This window comes from Mastigoproctus giganteus, chromosome 13 (assembly GCF_048544385.1).
Source record: "Mastigoproctus giganteus isolate SK-2022 chromosome 13, ASM4854438v1, whole genome shotgun sequence".
NCBI classification, from domain to species: Eukaryota; Metazoa; Arthropoda; class Arachnida; order Uropygi; family Thelyphonidae; genus Mastigoproctus; species Mastigoproctus giganteus.
Window position 1 is genome coordinate 166,276,722 of NC_143587.1, and position 21,043 is coordinate 166,297,764.

Sequence of the window (21,043 nt, forward strand, 5' to 3'; positions counted from 1 at the left end):
TCAGCCTGCTTTGAATTCGGTCACTAGTACTGCTTAAGAAATCTTGAATGGTAAAAGCATTAGATGAGATTTGGAAACATGGAAGAGGAGGTTGAACAAGCAACCAGAGATTTTCTGTTGGCATCCAGGCCTTAGTTTGATGGTGGAAGACTTGTATTACACGAGGAGGAGGATATTATGCTGAAAAATAAAATTCCTTATGATAAAGGATAAAGAATTAGGTAGCTCTTGCTTTTTATTTTAAGTGCTGTTTTAGATGGGTATTGTATGAAATAAATACATATATGTAAAATTGCCTATATTGATTATTGTTAAAATTGACTGTTCTGCTATATAAATTTTCTTAAAATTTAGTTTAAGTGAGACAATTATTATTATGTCTTTAATCACTTTTCATCCAGGATACCAGTGAAAACTACAGAATGTGTCTATTTTAATAGGATTATGTCATTCGCAATCTAAATACGTTTACCCAGTACTTAGTGTCTGTTCAAGTGTTTAATCCAGCAGGTAGAGGTCCTGCAGCAACTGTTGCTGTCATGACTGATGAAGGAGGTAAGGAATAGCTTTTTATTAATATCAAAATTTGCTTAGACTTAAGGCAAGTGATGAATGAATTGTTTATGTAGGAATTTCTTCATGTTCAGATCTGTCACAAATTTTGCTTTACATATATACTGATTTCAAAGTATTATTGCCTTTTTTTTTAAAACTAATGCCATTTTTTGCAGAGATAAATTTTGGAGATTTTCTAGTTTATGAACTAAAGTGTGTGTGTGTGGCGAAGGTAAAGAAAGCCAACACGAGAAACGTCAGATAACCTACAAGGAAAATTAGTTTCCCGATACGGCACTCTATAGCACTGCTCGCTTGGTAAACAGACAGGTGTTATCGGTCTGGAGCAAAGTTGAGAATGATATATTGATTGACAGGTAGGCATGGCAAACGATGTGCTGATTTGTGCACGAACACAACACACGATAACAACGGTTTAGTAGCACTCAGAAGCAATAATGGTAACTTGCCCTAATGAACGCTTTCCATAATGATGAAAAAAGGTCAGATTACCTCCACTTGAATCCCATGGGAGCTTGAACACCTCCTGAAATGGAGGGGGTAACCTAACCTTTTTTCTTTAGAATCATGGGTGGACTAGCACAGAATTGTTTATTTACAAAATATTAATTTTTTGTTACTGTACTTTTATTTTTAAAGACACTCTTGCGGATACACACACATCATAACGTCAATCAACACCTCAGTAGTTATTCACTATATATATATATATACACACACATACAGAGTGATTCACTACCAGTGCGACAAACTTGCAGGAGGTGTAGGGGGCACAAAGACGAATCAGAATCACATAGCATTGCAGGGTCCGAAATGCCTTCGTCATGCGGTAGAGGATGTTGAACGGGAGGTCGCGTGAACAGCGATCCCCCACTGGAAGGGAGCAATACTCTTGATCTGATTATCAGTAGTGATTCTTCATGCATTAAGAACCTGCAGATAAATGAACCACTAGGTGGCAGTGATCACAGTGTGTTGAAGTGGGATTTACTCAAGGAGGTAACTACCATCAGAGGTAAAGGGAAGGGTTTTTGTTTTCGTAAAGGCGACTACGATGGTCTGAGACAGTATTTAAATTCTGTACAGTGGGACCAACTGATGATGTTACCAACAGCAAACTCAAAATGGGAAGCATTCAAGGAACTAATCTTGGAGGCTACCAGGCTTTACATACCAACTAAGAAATATTGTTCAAGGTTTAGGCCTAAATGGTTGTCAGATGAACTAATGAGACATGTGGCAGAGAAGAAAAATGCATGGGATACATACAAATTAATGGGTGACATGGAAGCCTATGATAGATATAAGTTGGTCTGTAACCAAGTCACAAAGGAGATTAGGCAGGCAAAGGCAGACTACGAAAAATCCTTGGCAAAGGATGCAAAGAAAAACAGAAAAGAGTTCTTTACATACTTGAACTTGAGAAGGAAAGGGATGAATCAGATTGGTCCACTGGATATTGATGGTTCAACAGTTGAGGATCCTGCTCAGGTGGCTAACAATCTAAACGAGTATTTTGCATCTACATTCATGCATGAGGTTTTATTCAGGAAGGAGAATGATGTAGGTAAAGTAAACATTGGCAATGAGCTGGATGATTTTGTAATAACTGAGAGGAAAGTGGAGGAGAGATTGTTGAGGATAAACATAAAAAAGGCACCTGGGGTGGATGGGATCTATCCAGTTATATTAAAGGAGGCAGCAAAGGAAGTATGCAAACCCCTAGCCATAATTATGAGAGCTTCTTTGGACTCAGGGGAGGTACCCATAGACTGGAGATGTGCAAATGTAACCCCAATTCACAAAGGAGGATCAAAGGCTGACACAAGTAATTATAGACCTGTTAGTTTAACTTCTGTTCCAGGTAAATTAATGGAGGCACTGGTTAAAGAAGCACTGCAGGATCATCTAGACAAGAATTCCGTTATAGCTCAGACGCAGCATGGTTTTGTTAAGGGCAGGTCTTGCCTGACCAATTTGATTGGATACTATGATGTAGTCACAAAAGAACTGGATGCAGGGAATAACTTTGATATTATATATTTGGATCTTAGAAAGGCTTTCGATACTGTTGCACATGGAAGACTGCTGCACAAATTGGAGCAGTGTGGCATTGGAGGCAAATTGCTGCTATGGATAAGGGGATGGTTGAGTGGCAGAAGACAGAGAGTGGTAATCAATGGACACTGCTCAACGTGGACTAATGTTATTAGTGGAGTTCCTCAGGGTTCAGTGTTGGGTCCGTTGTTGTTTTCGGTGTTTATGAATGATATTGATGATGGGATATCAAGTTTAATGTCCAAGTTTGCAGATGATACAAAGGTTGGCAGGGTCGTTAAGGACACTACTGACGCTATGCTGCTGCAACAGGATCTGGAAAGGTTGAATAGATGGGCTGAGAGGTGGCAAATGAAGTTTAACATTGACAAATGTAAAGTACTACATATGGGAAACAGTAACCCCAGAGCAACGTATCAACTCTGCGGTACTACACTGACAGTGGTGGAGAATGAAAAGGACCTGGGGGTAATTGTGCAGGCAGATATGAAGTTCTCTGAGCAGTGCAGACGAGCTGCAAGAGTAGCTCATGGTGTCTTGTCAATGATATACAGGAATTTTTCTAGCAGGGATAAGGAGGTGATTATTCCCTTGTATAAGGCAATGGTTAGGCCACATCTTGAGTACTGTATACAGGTCTGGAGGCCTCATTTCAAGAAGGATGTAGAGCTGCTGGAACAGGTACAGAGAAGGGCAACAAGATTAGTAAATGGAACAAAGGGTTGCTCTTACGAAGAAAGGCTTAAGTTTTGCAAATTGCAGAGTCTGGAGACTAGGCACCGGCGAGGTGATCTGATAGAGGTGTATAAGGCTTTGAATGGTTTGAGCATGCTCAATGCCAATGGGATTCTTCATCTTGCTCAGAATAATCACCTCAGAGGGCATAAATTCAAATTGAGGAAGGACGGATGTCGGATAGATGTGCGGAAATTTGCCTTTGGCCAGCGGGTGGTTGGTTGGTGGAACCGACTTCCATCACTTGTTGTTGAAGTTGATAGCCTAAACAAATTTAAAGCTCAACTGGACAGGTATTTCGAACGAACGGAGGGGTGAAATGGGAGTGGGTTTTTTTTTTTTGGCTGATGCTGAATAAGCTTGCTTTCTTGCATCATATGCCTCTACTAATGCTAATGCTAAGTCAGAATTTGCGAACCGGTTCCCGAGGCAGTAGGATGGATGAGTATTCAAACCTTGAACTGGCCGACATGCACCTCGTGTATGGAGCTCCGGACTGTAATGGGCACGCCGCTCTGCGTTTGTAACAGGAACGTTTCCCGCACAGGCGTGCTCCTCATCATACGATTTTCGCACGTGTGCACAGAAGGTTACGTGAGACTGGTTGTTTCACGAGAGGTACCATGAATCGAGAGCGAACGACGAGGACGCCAGGCAATGAGGAGAATGTCCTACGTCTTGCAGAAGGCAATCTGAGTAAGAGTACTCGAGCGATAGGCCAACGATTGGGTATTTCCCAATCCACTGTATGGAGGATACTGTCAACAAACCAAATGAGTTCATACCATCCGCAACGCGTCCAATCATTGGAGCCTGCGGATTATCCACTCCGGAGGACTTTTGCTACTTGGTTTCTTCAACAGAAATGGTTTGCAAATGCTGACTTCCAGCGGGATCGCTGTTCACGCGACCTCCCCTTCAATGTCCTCTACCGCATGACGAAGGCATTTCGGACCCTGCAATGCTATGTGATTCCGATTCGTCTTTGTGCCCCCTACACCTCCTGCAAGTTTGTCGCACTGGTAGTGAATAAATAAGTTAAGTATATATATATATACTTAACTTATTTATACATTTTTGTTTTTGAATTGTGGTACTACTTGGGAGCATCAGGTTTGTAGTTGACCCCAACCAACCCGCTAATTATATTTAAACCTAGCCTTGGTATGGATAGCCTTACATATAAAATATGAGATATAAAAATATAAAATACATATAAAAACAACAAAATTAATGAAATTTTAAAGAAAGCTGGAGAAATTGGCAAACGTTAGTGAAAATTAACATTCTTCCTCATAGCCATATCTCTGCTACTCCTCAGGGGCTTTGAGCAGACATATAGCCATACTAGAGGAATGATATTCCCTGTCAGACTTGGTAATTTGACTTGGTAATCAAAGAGAGTATATCAAAGAGAGAGAGATACTCTCTTTGATCTTCTCTAGCTTCAAATCTCTCTCTACCTCATTGTGTAAAATTCATCTGTTGTCTCTACCATTCTCCCAACTCCAGTAATCACTTGGAGCTTTTTGACTTCCTCTCTTTGCAACTTGACTTTATCCAGTCCAACTATCCTAACAATGAGGTAATTTTCCTTGGTGATTTTAATGTTCACAACTCCAGTTGGCTTCCGTTTTCTAGTCACACTGACCCAGCTGGTCGAGATGCTGAGGCTTTTGCAGTTACTAATGGCCTTTCACTGATTGTTCATTTACCTACAAGAATAACGGAAAATCCTAATCATACAGCCAACACGCTTGATCTTTTTCTCACAAATAACCCTTCTAAGTACACGGTTGACATGAGAGGTTCTTTAGGCACTTCAGATCACAACTTGGTGATTGTCTCTTCTTCAGTGGAGCCTTTATCTCAAGGGTATTCCCAGCCTCATGTTATTTGGCATTACAAGAATGCAAAATGGGATGACCTGCGAGATTTCTTTCCTTCTTTTCCTTGGTGGGATTACTGTTTCAAAACTTCTAATGTCAATGTTTGCTCAGATCGTGTCAGTGAAATTATTCTTGCAGGAATGGAATCCTTTATCCCACACTCCACTTTAAAATCTCGTCCTTTATCTAAACCTTGGTTTTCCAATAAATGTGCTAAGGCTGTTCAAGAGAAGAATGTTGCATATCGTAATTGGCTTGTTCCTAATTCTTTAGTTTAATTTTCTGCTTACACCTGAGCTCGCAACAATTGTAAAGCAGCTATTAATCAGTCCAAACTAGAGTTTGAACAGGCTAAGAGTAGAAAACTTGCTTCTTGCCCTAATGGTAGCCGAGCATTCTGGTCCCTTGCCAAAGCTATTGGCCGCAACTTTTGCCCATCTCTGCTCCCACCTCTGTCCAAACTAGATGGTTCTGTTGTCACTTCCGCAAAGGATAAAGCTGACCTGCTAGCATCCCATTTTTCTTCCAACTCATATATTAATGACCTTGGTAAAACACCTCCCACCATTCCCAACACGCTCCATTCAATGCCTCCTGTGGTCTTCCATCAAAAGGATGTCAGAAGGATTTTGACGAATCTTGATGCTAAGAAAGCTCCAAGTCCCGATGGTATTTCTCCACTTGTTCTCAAAATCTGTGCTCCCGAACTTACTCCTATACTTTGTCGCCTTTTTTCACTTTCTTATTCAAAAGATGTTTTTCCATCTGCTTGGAAATTTGCTAATATCTAGCCAGTTCCTAAAAAGGTTGACAAATCCCTCCCATCCAATTATCGTCCCATTGCAATTACTTCTACTCTTTCTAAAGTAATGGAGAAATCAATTAACTGCCAACTCTTAAACTACCTAGAAACCTTCCGTCTGATCAACGATCGCCAGTATGGATTCCATCAGCGCCGATCGACTGGTGATTTCTGGCTTATGTTACCCATTTATGGACTAATTCAATGGAAAGGTTCCGTGAAGCACAAGTAGTTGCTCTTGACATCTCAACTTATCTGGGCTGCCAGACGCAACCCAGATATCAAAAATGAAAGATAGTTCCACAGCAGGAACTGCAAAGTGCCAAAAACTGAGCCAGAGACCTATCCAATTCCAATTCCAACCTATCTGATCATTCATTCAACTGGTGAGAATGCAGTTGGCAAACTTTCTCCATTTAGAGTTGAAAAGGAATTGGAAAGTAGAGCAGGATCTCCAAAATCCGTAAAAAGACTCAGATCAGGTGATATTCTCATTGAGACATCTAATGCCAAATATTCTGAGCGACTTCTGAAAACTAATTTCTTTGCAGGACCCCCAGTAACTGTAATGCCCCACAGATCACTGAACACCTCTAAAGGAGTGATCTCAGACTGGGACTTACTAGATGTATCTGAAGAAGAAATGCTAGAAGAACTGAAAGAACAAGGAGTTATTCATGTCAAGAGAATCTCCACCAGAAAAGATGGCAATCTGATCTTGACCTTTAATACACCGAATCGTCCATTAAGGTCGGATATCTATGTCAGACCATATGTCCCAAACCCGCTACGGTGTTTCCGATGTCAGAAGTATGGACATTCCCGCGGAACTCCTACTTGCGCAAAGTGTGGTTCAGTTGAACATGATTGCGAAAACTGTAATGCTCCTCAATCAATATGTCCAAACTGCAAAAGAGATCATCCCGCTTACGCTAGAACATGCGAGCACTGAAAAAGTGAAAAACGTATCCAGAAATATAAAACCGTGCATAATGTTTCTTACCAAGAAGCAAAAAGGATCATCTCACCACCAACTCATGCAAACAGACCTACGTATGCCCACGCGACCAAAAAATTCCAATCAACCGCATCGCAAACTGAACTAACAGTACCCCCAAAAGAGTCTTTCTCGAATTATGTAAAATCTTTGTACAGTGTAACTCAAACCCAAGCAGTCAATACACCAATTTCCATACTACAAGAAAATCTCCACACTCCGGATCAAGGACTCAAAGAAAAACATATCCTAACTTCTAGTCACCAACAACAAATGGATACAAAAGAAAAATCAGCAGATGACCCTGTCCTTCAAATTTTTGTTGAAGAAGACATGGACACCGAAAGGCCTTCCTTCCCAAAAAAAGATAAAAACAAAAGTGAAAAACAGAAAACCTCAGCAACCCGAAAACGCTCAGAAAGTCTAAAAAGAGATAAATAATGAACAGAATAATACAGTGGAATTGTCGTGGATTCCGTGCCATTATCTATGACCTATAAGATCTTTCCTATAAATACTCACCAATATGTCTCTGCCTTCAAGAGACATATTTAAAACCCCAAAATATACCAAAACTGTTTCGGTGTGATATTATTAGAAAAGACAGAACCAATCAGAATATTGCACATGGTGGTGTAGCTATTTTAACAAATTCCTACCAAACAGCTCTTACTGAACTCTCCCCTCGAGGCAATAGTAGTCCGTGTAGCTGCTGACATCCATATGACAATCTGCTCCTTATACATCCCACCAAGCCATACCTTCCAACAAAATGATCTCAACAATCTTATAACTCAACTCCCAACGCCTTTCCTCATCCTGGGAGACTTAAATGGGCATCACACTCTATGGGGTAACAACAACATCGATCAAAGAGGAAAACGAATTGAACAGTGTCTAGATAATAACAACCTTCTTCTTCTAAATGATGACTGTTCACCTACATACGTTCACCTTCCTTCAGGAACAAGTACTGCAATAGACTTGTCTATCTGTTCAGCAACCTTATATCCTACTCTAAAGTGGACGATAAACAACGATCCACTACATAGCGATCATTTCCCCATAATAATTGAATTTCTTAATAAGCCCTCTCATCATCCTACTAAAATTCCACATTGGCTCACTGATAAAGCAGACTGGCAGTCCTATAAAAAATTAACTAAGCTTGATACCGAAATAATCCAAAATTCCACAACTGATGAAGCAGTTAACTGTGTCACAAAAACGATATTACATGCAGCAGAAAAAACCGTGCCGAAATCCTCTTCAAAATTACCGATTCATCCAAAAACCTGGTGGAGTGATGAATGCCTTGTGGCTAAAAAAGAGCAAAGCAAAGCTTGGAATTCTTTTCACCAGAGTCTAACTACAACCAATCTCATTCAATATAAGTGCGCTAGAGCAAGAGCGAGATATGTTAGACGCTGCAATAAAAAGGCTGCTTGGATCCACTTCACTTCAACTATCAATCAAGTAACTCCTACACACAAAATTTGGAAAGCAATCAGAAAAATGAGTGGCAAATATCAAACGACACCTCTGCCCATCATGGAATGGAGAGGACAGAATGTAAATGATTCTGCTGGAATTGCCAATATACTAGGTGAAACCTCTGCCAAAACATCAGCAACAAAAAGTTATACACCGACCTTCAGAAGATCGAAAACAAGTTCAGAAAAACAAAAGTTATAACTTCTCTTCGAAAGGAGATAAACAATACAACTTAAGTTTTACTATCCACAAACTACATAGAGCCTTGTCATCATCTAGATGCAGTGCTGTAGGACTAGATAATATTCATTATTCCATGATACAGTAACTTAAGTACTGAATCATTACAGTCTGCTACAATCCTTGCCTTCCCTAAACAAGGTAAAGACCCTACAAATCCCCCTCATTAATGACCAATCGCCGTGACCAGTTGCATTTGCAAAATTCTCGAAAAGATGGTGAACCGCCGACTGATCTGGTACCTTGAAAATTTCAATCTACTACATTCTGCACAATTCAGTGTTCAACAAAACAGATCTACACTATATATACTAGTCTGACTAGTCAGACTAGAGAATTCCATTCGGAATGCATTCCTCAGATCGGAACATCGTGTGTTAGTCTGCTTTGATATCAGTAAGGCCTATGATTCCACGTGGAAGTATGGAATTCTCCATGAATTACATCGCCATGGACTTCGGGGTCACCTCCCGATTTTCATACAGAATTTCCTATGCAAGCGTACATTCCAGGTTCGATTTAAAACCTCACTGTCCCAAGTATTTTCACAAGAAGAAGGAGTTTCTCAAGGCTCTGTGCGCAGTGCTTCACTTTTTATAATTGCAATAAACAACATTGCCGGACAAATTCCAAACACTATTGATAAAGCACTGTTTGTAGATGACCTTAGTATTTGGTATCATGCGAAAAACATGAATACTATTGAGAGACAGTTGCGAGGGGCAATAACTAAGATCTGTTCATGGGCTCAGACTAATGGATTTCAACTTTGTCTGGAAAAAACATTTTGCGTCCATTTTTGCCGCCAATGCAAACTCCATCCCAATCCGGAGCTACAACTGAATCGCCAACCAATAGCAGTTCATCCCAGCATACGGTTCTTTGGAATCACTTTAGACCAGTAACTCACTTTCGTTGAGCATATCAAAAGACTAAGAACATCATGTCAACAAAAACTAAATATCATCCGGGTTCTCTCTACAACTAATTGGGGAGTTGATCACCTTACTTTATTACGGTTATATAGAGCATTAATAAGATTGAAACTTGACTACGGAGCACCAGTCTATAGTTCAGCAAGACCTAGTGCCCTTTGCTGGCTTGACCCTATGTATCATAGTGGAATATGCGTTGCTTTAGGGGCATATCGCACATCTCCAACACATAGCTTATATGCTGAAGCACACAAACCCCCCCCCCTCTCTCTCTCTCTCTCTCAATCAGGCGACAACAACTGATACTACGTTATGCCTATAAAATTAGATCTATGCCTGAACACCCAAACTAGCCCATACTTTTCACATCACATCACAGCACAGCAGGTTATACCAAAACTGCACAATGCTAATCGTCCTTTGGGTATGAGAATAAAACCCCTCTTAGAAGAATTAAATTTAACCTTAGACAAAGTGGCACATAGCCTCCCATACTCTCTTGCTCCTTGGAATATCATTCCACCCTCATGTGACTTACATCTGCATGAATGGAATAAATCTACATTGACATTGTAGAGCGGATATCATCTTTTAAGGGCACAAAAGGTGATATAGTTGTACACATTAGCACTAATGATATTAAGAGTAGGAGACCGGCGGAATTACTTAACAAGTACAGGTCACTGATGAAAAAAAGTCGTGAATTAGGGTTGAATTTGAGAGTGTCTGCAATTCTGCCCAGACACGATAGGAGGGAGTATATGATGAGAGCCCTGTCGATCAATTCAGCCCTGGAAAGATTGTGCAGTGCTCAAGGGGTAGAATTTTTTTCAGCCTGGTCTGTACTTGTTAACAGGAGAGACTGCTTCTACAGGGATGGGATACACTTAAATAGAAAGGGTGCAAGAATGTTTGTGATTACTATCGAGGCAGTGTTAGGTGGGTCAGAAAACTGCTAGATTGGGGGGATACAAGGACTAATAGATTAACAGTAGCCACTGGCAGAGGTGAAAGCGATTCTTGCACTGCTTCTATTGGAATGAGCAGCAGCCTGGAAAATAAGATGCAGGATATTACAGAGACTGCTGGGAATCATGGGGGTACAAGTAAACACATGGGTTGTGTTAGGGTGGCTAAGAGGAAGAGCAGGTGCATGTATACTTGCGTGTACACCAATGCTAGGAGTTTAGTAAATAAATTTGATGAATTTGAGTTATTGCTCAAAACATCAAAGGCAGATATTGTTGGGATTTCAGAGACATGGTGTCACACAGATATAAGTAATGCAGAACTGGAATTTGGGGAGTACAATGTCTACAGAAAGGATAGACAGGATAGGAAGGGAGGAGGGGTTATGCTATTAGTTAAGAAACACATAAAATCCAAGGAAGTGAAGCCAGTCGACATCGCTGGACAGTGCAGTGTCAAGTCAGTTTGGTGTGACATAAGCATTGGGAGATCAAAATTGAGAGTAGGAGTGTGCTATAGGCCTAATGACTCTGATGTGTATAATAAGAAACTGTACAGAGAAATAGAGTGGGCCAGTAAATCAGAGAGTCTTATAATGGGAGATTTTAATTTCCCAGATATTGACTGCAATTTGGGGGTTGGTCACTCACACACTAGCAAGGCTTTTGTGGATTTATTGGATGATTGTTTTCTAAATCAGCATGTTCGGGAGGCAACTAGAGGGAGCAATACTCTTGATTTGATTATCAGTAGTGATTCTTCATGCATTAAGAATCTGCAGATACAGGAACCACTAGTTGGCAGTGAACACAGTGTGCTGAAGTGGGATTTACTCATAGTGTGCTGAAGTGGGATTTACTACCATTAGGGGTAAAGGGAAGGGTTATTGCTTTTGTAAAGGCGACTATGATGGTCTGAGACAGTATTTAAATTCTATTCAGTGGGACCAACTGAATAGAATTCTATTCAGTGGGACCAACAGCAAACTCAATGGGAAGCATTCAAAGAACTTATCTTGGAAGCTACTAGTCTTTACATACCAACTAAGAAATATTGTTCAAGGTTCAGGCCTAAATGGATGTCAGATGAACTAATGAGACATATGGCAGAGAAGAAAAATGCATGGAATACATATAAATTAACATGTGACACAGAAGCCTATGATAGATACCAGTTGATCTGTAACCAAGTTACAAAGGAGGTTATGCAGGCGAAGGCAGATTACGAGAAATCTTTGGCAAGGGATGCAAAGAAAAACAGCAAGAAGTTCTTTTCTTATGTAAAGTCTAGAAGGAAGGGGATGAATTAAATTGGTCCACTTGATATCGATGGTTCAACTGTTCATGGCCCTGCTCAGGTAGCTAATAAACTAAATCAAAATTTTGCATCTACATTCACACATGAGGAGTTATTCAGGAAGGGGAATGCCATAGATGAAGTAAACACTGGCAGTGAGCTAGATGATCTTGTAATAATTGAGAGTAAAGTGGAGGAGAAATTGTTGAAGATAAATACAAGAAAGGCAACTGGGGTGGATGGGATCTATCCAGTTATATTAAAGGAGGCAGCAAAGGAAGTAAGCAATCCGTTAGCCATAATTATGAGAGCTTCCTTGGACTCGTGGGAGGTACCCACAGACTGGATGTGTGCAAATGTAACCCCAATTCACAAAGGAGGATCAAAGGCTGACACAAGTAATTCAGACCTGTGAGTTTAACTTCTGTTCCAGGAAAATTAATGGAAGCACTGGTTAAAGAAGCAATGCAGGATCATCTTGACAAGAATTCAGTTATAGCTCAGACACAGCATGGTTTTGTTAAGGGAAGGTCTTGCCTCACCAATTTGATTGGATACTATGATGTAGTCACAAAAGAATTGAATGCAGGGAATAACTTTGATATTATACAGGGTGTTTCAGTTAAACGTTTCAGAACTTCTAAGAGGGGTAGGGTACATCCTGACAACTCGAAATCATATAGCAGTGTGGGGTCGGAAATGCTTTCCTGAAGCGGTGTTGTACACAGAAGCACCATAAAGAAAAGAGACCGTAAGTGAGAAATCGTTTTAATAATACATGAAAAGAAGCAAAAGGTACATGGATTAAAGTAAGTGTTCGAAGTTTCTTTCACGGGCTACAATGCACGCCTCACATCTCCGACGCATGGACATCCGAACATTCTGGAATACTCCAGGCGAATTTCGAATTTCTTGAACAAGAACGCCAAGTTAGTAGGATGGATGATTACACGAACGCAGAGTTAGCCGATTTGCATTTGGCGTACGGGGCTGCAAATTGTAGTGGGCCAGCCGCACAGCGTTTGTACGCGGAACGATATCCGACGAGGCGTATTCCCAGTCATAATTTCTTTGCAAGACTGCACCAGAGGTTAGCTGAGAGAGGTTCATTTGAAAGAGCTGACAGGGACAGGGTAAGAACAGCACGGACTCCAGCCGTCGAACAGAATGTGCTGCAGTATGTACAGGGGAATCCAAGAACGAGTACACGAAGTCTAGCAAACGCAGTCGGGGTTTCCCCATTGCAGCGTCTGGAGGATTCTCCGAGAACAAGACATGCATCCGTTTCACGTGCAGCGTGTCCAGACACAGCAACCGGAGGATTATGCACCTCGTATTGCTTTCGCACAGTGGTACCTTGGAAAATGTGCTACAAATCCCCTTTTTCCTGCTGAAGTGTTGTTTTCCGATGAGGCATCCTTTACAAGGGAAGGAATTTTCAACACGCATAACGACCATATCTGGGCGGTGGAGAACCCGCATGCAATACGACGTCGTGCAGCACAGATTCGATTTTCGGTCAATGTATGGGCCGGTATTATGGGAGATCACCTCATCGGACCTTACCTGTTACCGTGTTGTCTAACCGGACCTATCTACTTGATCTTTCTGCAGCAAGTATTGCCACAACTTTGGAGAGATGAACAGATTTCTGCATCGACGCAACAGACAATGTGGTTCCAACACGATGGAGCCCCTGCCCATTATAGCGGAGATGTTCGTAACTACCTGGATGTCACATTTGGTCAACAGTGGATCGGACGTGGTGGTCCCGTGCGTTGGCCTGCTCGGTCACCCGACCTATCATGTCTTGATTTTTATTTCTGGGGTAATATGAAATCGCTAGTTTATGACACCCCTGTTGACAATGCTGAGGAGCTGGTTGCAAGAATCGCAGTAGCTGCCGAAGAAATTCGAAATTCGCCTGGAGTATTCCAGAATGTTCGGATGTCCATGCGTCGGAGATGTGAGGCGTGCATTGTAGCCCGTGGAAGAAACTTCGAACACTTACTTTAATCCATGTACCTTTGCTTCTTTTCATGTATTATTAAAACGATTTCTCACTTACGGTCTCTTTTCTTTATGGTGTTTCTGTGTACAACACCGCTTCAGGAAAGCATTTCCGACCCCACATTGCTATATGATTTCGAGTTGTCAGGATGTACCCTACCCCTCTTAGAAGTTCTGAAACGTTTAACTGAAACACCCTGTATACAGTGGATTCCGGTTATTTGGGCCACCGGTTAATCGGGGCAGCCGTTTATATGGGGCAAATCTTAAAAAACAAAAAACCAGTTGAGAAAATAGCCAGAGTTTACTTCGCTTAATTGGGAGAAAATGCCGTTTAATCAGGGCAGGAGACCTCAGCACTGGAGATTACCCTACGATTGTCTCCGACCGTACCACATAATTCGGTCGGATTTCTGGAGGTCACAACCATAAAACAACAAAAACAATTAGCAGTCACCTGTTTATTGGGCTTTTCTGTTAGTGCAATCTATCATAAACAGACAGTAAACTCGATCTTATTGAATTTGCAGTAATACCGACAGCTGGAATTCTGTGGGTTATTATGGTAAAATGTGTTTACACTTCCACAAAATCTTCAATCATATAAAAAAAATAATTTTCACAATCTTCTCTTGATTCCCATTTTTAAAGCTTCGTAATTTGTTACTCCTTTCTCTCACTTGCGCGTGTTGTTGTTACTTGCAATTTGTGTGCGCCGTGTCCTTTGTTATTGATTGCTTATCTTTTTACTGTTTTAAATTTTAACCCCCACCCACAAATGTCAGTGAAGAGAAATGTCAACTAGTTAGTATGTACATATTACAGTACGTAGCCGACCGGGCTAGCCGAGTGGGTAAAGTACCTGCCCGGCAACCCAAAGGTCGCGGGTTCGATTCCCGCCTCGGGCTTGGATCAAAGTACTGCAAAAACCTTGGGAGGTGCAATATGGCCACAGAAGCCGATGCGCCAACAACTACCAAATCAAAAAAAAAAAAAAAAAAAAAAAATTACAGTACGTATTAATTATTCCGATTATCACGTATATTCTTCCGATTTTCACGTATCATTTAATTTTTTAATTAGTAAGGTAATAAAGAGTAAATTTATGCTTAATATATCTTTACTTTTATAGCCTGTGGATAATATTCCTCCTATTTTCGCTAATTAGAATCGCTGTTTGAATCGCTGTTTAATAGAATTAAAATTCAATTCACAAACGTGATCACAATGCTTACTACATATCGTATAGTGAACGGTACTTTACTGTGGTGAGTTCGTCATAACTTGATTTGATTGTACAGTGAACAAATTGTAAAGGGGGGGAGGGATAAATTGTATTTTTAACTATTTTACATGAAACTTCGGATAATTGGGGCAGCCGCTTAATCATGCCAAAATGCACTAGTCCCGACGTGTCCCAAATAACCGGAATCGACTGTATTTGGATCTTAGAAAGGCTTTTGATACTGTTGCACATGGAAGACTGTTGCACAAATTGGAGCAGTGTGGCATTGGTGGCAAATTGTTGCTATGGATAAAGGGATGGTTGAGTGGCAGAAGACAGAGTGGTAATTATTGGACACTGCTCATCGTGGACTAATGTTATCAGTGGAGTCCCTCAGGGTTCAGTGTTGGGTCCATTGTTATTTTCTGTATATATAAATAATATTGATGATTGTATATCAAGCTTAATGTCCAAGCTTGCAGACGATACAATGGTTGGCAGGGTTGTTAAGGATGCTACTGACACTATGCTGCTGCAACAGGATCTGGAAAGGTTGAGCAGATGGGCTGAGAGGTGGCAAATGAAGTTTAACATTGACAAATGTAAAGTACTACATATGGGAAACAGCAACCCCAGAGCAACGTATCAACTCTGTGGTACTACACTGACAGTGGTAGAGAATGAAAAGGACCTGGGGGTAATTGTGCAGGCAGATATGAAGTTCTCTGAGCAGTGCAGATGGGCTGCAAGAGTAGCTCATGGTGTCTTATCATTGATATACAGGAATTTTTCTAGCAGGGATAGGGAGGTGATTATTCCCTTGTATAAGGCAATGGTCAGGCCGCACCTTGAATACTGTATACAGGTCTGTAAGCCTCATTTCAAGAAGGATGTAGAGCTGCTGGAAGGAGTACAGAGAAGGGCAACAAGGTTAGTGAACGGAACGAAGGGTTGCTCTTACGAAGAAAGGTTTAAGTTTTGCAAATTACAGTGTCTGGAGACTAGGCACCGTCGAGGTGATCTGATAGAGGTGTACAAAGCCTTGAATGGTTTGAGCATGCTCAATGCTGATGGGATACTGCCTCTTGCTCAGAATAATCACCCAGAAATCACCTGAGAGGGCATAAATTCAAATTGTGGAAAGACAGATGTAGGATAGATGTGCGGAAATTTGCCTTTAGCCAGCGGGTAGTTGGTTGGTGGAAGAGACTTCCATCCCTTGTTGTGGAAGTTTGTAGCCTAAATAAATTTAAGGCTCAGCTGGACAGGTATTTCAAATGAATGGAGGGGTGAAGTGGAAGGTTTTTTTTTTTTTTTTGGCTGATGCTGCATAAGCTTGCTTTCTTTTATCATACTAATGCTAATGCATAGAGAAAACCTCTTGCAACTATACCATGCAGTAGTGGACCAGTTTCCCAGCTTTTCCATAGTACATACTGATGGATCAAAGAATGATGTCCACATTGGAATCGCCGCAGTTTTTCCAAACATCACATTAGCTTATCAGTTATCACGTGAGTTCAGTATATTTTCCGCCGAACTAATAGCAATTCAGGTTGCACTGAATCATATTGAGTCCTCTGATATTAACAACAGCATAATTTTCACAGATTCTTTAAGTGCACTTCAAGCAGTAAAAAACACCATGAACATCACCCACCCAGTCATGAAAAGAATAGTCAGCTCTTTACATACCTTATCAGAACTTGGGAAAAACAAACACTTCTTTTGGGTCCCAGGAGATATGGCAGTTCCTGGAAATGAACTAGCGGACAGTGCTGCCAAATTAGCTCACCTACCACCCGAGAACAAGTGGAAAGTGCCTCATTAAGACTATCGACCAATAATCCAGGAAAAATGCATGTGCCAATGGCAGTTATCATGGGAGAATCAACCTAATAATAAACTTCGAATTATCAAGCCAAACCTTGAGCGATGGCCTTCCAGCTTTAGTTCAATCCAACATCAGGAGGTAATATTGGCTTGTCTGCGAATAGGTCACACAAATATCACTTATGGTTATCTTTTAAGAGGAGAGATACCCCTTCAATGTCATCACTGTAATACAATGCTCTCAGTGAAACACATTCTGGTTGAATGCACAAAATATACAAGAGAATGCAGAATCTTTGCACTGCAGCCACAACAAAAGATCCTACACTTACCTCACTTTTAAACAATGAAACAAATGTCTCAAGCATTTATAACTTTCTCAAGATGATTAAAGTATATCACCTCCTTTAGTTAGCTAAAAAAAAAAAAAAAAAAAAAAAAAAATTACTTTCTGGTTCCTTTTTTCCATTTTTTCTATTTGAGAAGAAATGGCATGCATAATTATCATATGTATGGTGCACTATGGTCATAGTTGCCGATGCACCCAATAAATCCCAAAACAAACAAATCATTAATTTTCACTGACTTTTGCCAATTTCTCCAGCTTTCTTTAAAATTTCATTAATTTTGATATCTTTATATGTCATATTTTTTATATGTATCTCATATTTTATATGTAAGACTATCCATACCAGGGCTAGGTTTAAATATAACTAGCGGGTTGGTTGGGGTCACTACAAACCTGATGCCCCCAAGTAGTACCACAATTTAAAAACAAAAATGTATAAATGCATGTAATGTCTAATTGTCCACAGACAATAGCATTAATGCTGGAGCCAATATTACAATACTTAACGCCATTTAATATTTAAACCTAAATGTCTTACCTAATATTTTTAAACCTAAATATATATATAAAGAATCCACTTTTCTCTTCCTATTATTTCCTAACCTAACTTTTAAGGTTAGGTTACAAAATATAAGGAAGCCTTTTCTATTATTTCCTAACCTACCATTTAAGGTCAGGTTACAAAATATAACGAAAAATAAAAGAATAATGAAACCTTTTCCTTTTTTCGTAACCAAACCTAAATCGACAATATAGTAAAAATACTCATGAACTCCAAAAATCTGCTTTTAGTAATGAGAAAAAAAACATAATGAAGAACATAAAAATGAACAGAATGAAACTTTTATTAATTTAGCTTTCATCAAAAAATCAACCAACATTTAATTTTACTTACAAATTTCTTCCATCTTTAAAAGATTCATCACTATTATTACCTGTTTACCGTTCATCACAAAACTATTATGCACCATTCTTTACTCATAAATACACATTATAATGCCAACCAATGACTACACAGTAGCTTATACTCTGTCACACCCACCACCAATCATTTCATCGTTTGCCACGCCTACCTGTCAATCAGTATATCCTTCTTGATTTTGGCTCCAGATCGATAAAACCTACAGTCTGTTTACCGAGTGAGCAGTGCTAGAGTCTGGTGTCGGGGAAACTAATTTTCAGCGTATGTTATCCGACATTTCTCGTGTTGGCTTTCTTTAGCTTAGCCATATATATATATATATATATATATATATAAAAATAAATAAATATAAAACAATATATATATTGTTTTTGTAAACAATATACAAAAAATTATGTACAAATAAATAAAAAATAATAAATAACAAAGAAATAAGTAAATAACACTGTATTCAGTTATGGGACTGAGGAAGCAAACAAAATACAAAAAAATTATGTACAAATAAATAACAAAGAAATAAATAAGTATATAACAATGTATTCAGGTATGGGAGGGCAATTTTAGCAAGCATTTTTTTTAATTTTTTTTTTTATAACAAGCTGTATAAATAATAATATACCTCCCTTTTTCATCATATACTGTTTCAGTATAGTTTCTGCTACATTTAAAAATAAATTCAATTTCAATTTACTTGGCACCTGTCCATGTTAAAGGTATTGTACAGTTGTATATTATCTTGTGGGATTTCCACTACTTAGTAATCACTGTTCATGACTTCCGTTTAAGGTTCTTTCTTGGAATGAGATTCCTGTTGCCTTATTCTCTAAGTTTTTCACTCGCTTAGTTTGAATTCATCCTTTCTACTTTTTTGGAATCCTGTACATTTGGCTTTTTATTCCTGGACTTATTAAGTTAAGTATCTTCCCTGATAACAACCACTAGGTTTGACACTTTGCTTCTCTGACACCAGTCTCAGATCCACTGTCTATATGGTAGCCTTACATCATTTAACCAGGCCTTTTATTTGGTGGAATAAATTTTATCAATGGATACGGAATTTCTTCTTCTTCAAGGTTTTTAATTCTGTTGCCATCAAAGTTTTTGCCTGCCAGATTTTTTGTCATCCTCTTCAGTGGATTCACTTAACTTTCAATCAACCTCAGATGTTGCCGAACTGTGCATTTCTCTATCTACAGCGGTTTGTCATCTTGGACATTTGGACCCGTGATCTCTGATCATCTAAAATTTCGCCAGAATTTCATCTCCTTGATTTTCATCTCTTGTAGATCGGAATTGTTCTTGTTTTACTTTTTGTTTCACATGTTCCTTTACACATTGGTATGCCTACTCCCTTATGTTTGGCATTTCATGTTTTTAGGCCATCTTTCCCACTTTTTTTTTTACAATGATAGAGGTCATCGCTATCTGTATCTCTAAATCTATATAACTCAGTGACTTGTCATTGTTTCCGCTTTTGCATCTTGGCTGTGTATGTCTCTCCTCCGCTTGACTTAATGACTCCAGGTAACTTCCACTTTTAGTTTTGGTTTCAATTTCCCTTTTTCTCTACAAGCCTATGGTATTAACACCCATTTTTACTAATGCTTGCCTATACCAGAACCCTTTCTTTAAGGTTTGACCTTACCCAGTAAATTCAGTATTTTTAATGACTTTTTCTACACTTTTTATCTTTATACTGTCTTTTTATATTTTTTTCCCATTCGTAAAACTATTAGTATAATATGAAGGTGATACGAATGCTCACTATCCTCCATCCAATCGCTATTTTTGCCTTATTTTGACCATCTTTTTCTCCCCTTCCCTACCCCTAGAATTTTACCATTCCCTTTTCTTGTCCACACTCTTTCGATCAAATTTCTCTGCTTTATATTTGAATTTTAATTTTTAACTACGTTAATTTAATTACCTTTCACCCCTTTCGCACTCCATATACATTTGTATTTTATTTCACATTACACTTTTGTAAATATGTATTTATTCGAAATTACGCTATTAACTTAATTTTTACACTGCGTTGGGACTACCTTGTCTATTGGCATTACGATAAAGGCTGCATATTTGCTTCCCCCTTTTTCTAATACTACAGACAAGTTTAGAAACATGGTGCCTGATACGTGGTCAGGAGTAGTCCCCTGTTGAATTTCCTGCCTATATATCATATTTTCATTTACTATATTCAGATTTTACATATTTGCCATCCCCTGATTCGACCTCTTGCTAAATTGCCCTCCCATATCTGAATACAGTGTTATGTACTTATTTATTTATTTTTTTGTTATTTATTATTTTTATTTGAACATAATTTTTTTGTATATTGTTTGATTCCTCAGTCCCAGTTAATTTTTGTACTAGGTTTTTCGAATTCTTTCACCTATTTCATCACTGCTTCACTTCCAGCTTCGATTATCCCTTAAACTTCTCTTAGTTCAGACACCATGTGTACTTTTCATTTCCATTTTCACAGACACTTTATTTACGTTACAAACCACACATTATTTATATCCTTTTGCTTCCTTTACTGCTGTGCTGCACATTTTGGAGCATTAGACATATGATGACTTTTATCTTTTTCTGCTTATTTTTCTTGTTACAGTTTAATATTACTACTATATATAAGAAGACACATTCAGTGTGTACCATATTTCCCTATGTATAAGATGCACCCTTTTTCGAAAAATTTGGGGTCTAAAAA

At 39.3% G+C, this 21,043-nt stretch overlaps 1 protein-coding gene across 1 annotated transcript in view; it reads left to right on the forward strand.

Annotated features, from left to right (window-relative positions):
- Window positions 1-21,043, forward strand: part of LOC150076579 (putative receptor-type tyrosine-protein phosphatase mosPTP-1) — a 995,686-nt gene that overhangs the window by 600,231 nt on the left and 374,412 nt on the right. Inside the window, exon 6 of the mRNA XM_090387917.1 lies at window positions 441-555. Within this exon, the coding sequence (XP_090244043.1) occupies window positions 441-555 (115 nt within the window). The remainder of the gene's footprint in view (window positions 1-440; window positions 556-21,043) is intronic.